The sequence below is a fragment of the Pseudoliparis swirei genome, chromosome 22 (genome assembly GCF_029220125.1).
Source record: "Pseudoliparis swirei isolate HS2019 ecotype Mariana Trench chromosome 22, NWPU_hadal_v1, whole genome shotgun sequence".
NCBI lineage: Eukaryota > Metazoa > Chordata > Actinopteri > Perciformes > Liparidae > Pseudoliparis > Pseudoliparis swirei.
The window spans coordinates 2,205,448-2,207,947 of NC_079409.1; the positions used below are offsets into that span (position 1 = coordinate 2,205,448).

The window sequence follows — 2,500 nt, forward strand, 5'->3', positions numbered from 1 at the left end:
GACCACCAGGGGGCGACTCCTCTGGTTGTATAGAAGTCTATGCTTCATGTGTTAGAGCTGCATTCTCTCTCCTGACCGCCAGGGGGCGACTCCTCTGGTTGTATAGAAGTCTATGATCATGATACTCACATCTTCAGTGTTGGTGCAGGAGGGGGACGATCCGCTTCCCTCTGGTTGGAGAACCTTCTAGATGTTTGAGTCATAACCCAGAGAACAACAACAACAACAACAACACCACCACAATGAAACACAGAACGGTTTGTAAACAAAGGAAACAGAAAGACGGAGAGCTTTACTACAGTCACTTTATTACTAACTATCATTCCACCAGCTGCTCACACAAAAATATATGTTATTATATTCTATGTTATTATCTATGTTATTATATTCTATGTTATTATATTCTATATTATTATATTCTATGTTATTATCTATGTTATGATATTCTATGTTATTATCGATGTTATTATATTCTATATTAATAGTGAACAGTTACATCACAACTTCTCCAGCTCCTTGGGGAACACCAGCTGAGGCTCGACACCTTCAGTACACATATTATATATTGTATATATATCATATTATATATATAGTATTGTATATATATCATATTATATATATATCATATTATATATATATAATACTATATATATAGTTTTATATATTATGTATATATATATTATATAAATATAATAATATATATATATAAAATTATTTATTTAGTATTATATAATATATATTATTATATACAGTATATACTATTATATATTATATAATAATATAATAATAAATATAATATTATTTATAGATAAAATATATAGTACTATATATAGTATTATATATAATTATATATATATATATTATAATACTATATATATATAAGATATATTTATATATATATAAGAGATATATATATTCAGTTATTATTATATATAAGATATATATATATATATATTGTACATATATATACATATTTAAATCAGTCTAAAACCTTTTTAGAAACTTATGACATTAAAGTCATTTGGCTGAGTTTTAGTTGGCCGTACATTTTCTACATTTACAAAATATTTTTTTAGGGAGAACTTTTCCTTATTTTTTGTTTGTTTTCTTTTTCTAAACATACACACACACACACACTTACACACACACACACACACACACACACACACACACACACTGCCGTATTCACACATTAAGACATGTTCACCAACAAGACGTCTCGGAGCCTCAGAGCGCTGACTCATGACTGATGCTTTGGCTCTTGTGGCTCCGCCCCCTCGCTTCAACAGAATCCCTTTAATCCTCAGCGCTCTGAGTCGACTTGTCGCTGAGCGCATTACCACATTCGTGCGAAATTGGCATAATTAGCGTAATTCACTGGAGTTATCGCCCAAAACCCATAAAGAGTGAAAGTGTGTGTCGAGGAGCAAAGAGGCGGAGCCTAAACTCAGCTCATCGTCTGAGTTCTGATCACGGATCCAGAGACATGGCGGCTCACCGGGAGCCTCGGGTCAAAGGACGGCGCTGTGGGGGCGTGGTCTGTGCCGTGTTCTGATTGGTGGAGAGCTTGTTCCTACGACCTTAGACCCGCCTCCCGGTTTGAATCCCACCCTGAAGGTTTGTGTCCGCCGCCTCGAGCGTCTGTGATGTATAAATAATAAGGAGCCGACTGGAGGAGGTGGGATGAGGTCATAGGGGAGGCCAGAGGAGGAGGTGGAGGAGGTGGTGGTGGGAGGATGTGGCCTGGACTCACCCGGGTCGGCCGGACGCCGTTTATTCTTAGCGGCGAGGAGGCGGAAGGGGGCGGAGCCAGACATCACAGCCAGAAGTGTGCGTGGGTGAGGGAGGGGGAGGAGCCTGGCTTCTGGGATTAGGGAGGCGCAGGTTTAACTGCTGCTGAGGCTAGACGAAGATGAAGAGGAGGAAGAGGAGGAGGAAGGAGAGAGTCAGCGAAATGTCTGAGGAGGCGAGGAGGAGTTCATCCTTCATCCTCGGGCTCAGACCTCACCACACACACACACACACTGTCTGTCTGTGTGTGTGTGTAGCTCCGCCCCCTCTCAGCCCTCCTCGGCCTCCGGCTCCTCCTTCTTCTTCTCTTTCACTTTTGCAGACGGCTTCCTGGACACTTTCCTCTCCGCTGCCTCCTTGCTGGCCTCCTTTCCTTCCTTGTCCTTCTCCCTCTTCTTCTCCTTGGAGGACGACGACGACTCCTTCTTCGCCTCCCTCCTCTCCTTGGGCGGCTCCTTCTTCTCCCTTATCGCTTCCTTGACGGGCTCCTCGCCTCCTCCCGCTTCTTCCTTCACGCCGGGCTCCTTGGTCACCTCCTTGGTCACCTCCTTGGTCACCTCCTTGGTCACCTCCTTCTTGTCCTTATCTGAACGAGATGAAGACTTCATTAATACACGACGGAACACCACAGAAGAAGAAAAGAAACAATGTATCTGTTCCTGTGTGTGTGTGTGTGTGAGATAATTGCCGGCTGCAGCTCACACAAAAC

General features: G+C 42.0%; 1 protein-coding gene across 2 annotated transcripts in view; it reads right to left on the reverse strand.

Moving 5' to 3' along the window:
* The window catches only part of LOC130187965 (protein PTHB1-like), a 184,934-nt gene that overhangs the window by 111,331 nt on the left and 71,103 nt on the right, over positions 1-2,500 (reverse strand). Inside the window, exon 4 of one of the 2 annotated variants that reach the window (XM_056405979.1) lies at positions 978-2,377. The exons of the other annotated variant lie outside the window; for it this stretch is intronic. Within the exon in view, the coding sequence (XP_056261954.1) occupies positions 2,061-2,377 (317 nt within the window). The 3' untranslated portion in view covers positions 978-2,060. Of the gene's footprint in view, positions 1-977; positions 2,378-2,500 lie in introns of those variants that run through there. 2 annotated transcript variants of the gene reach the window in all.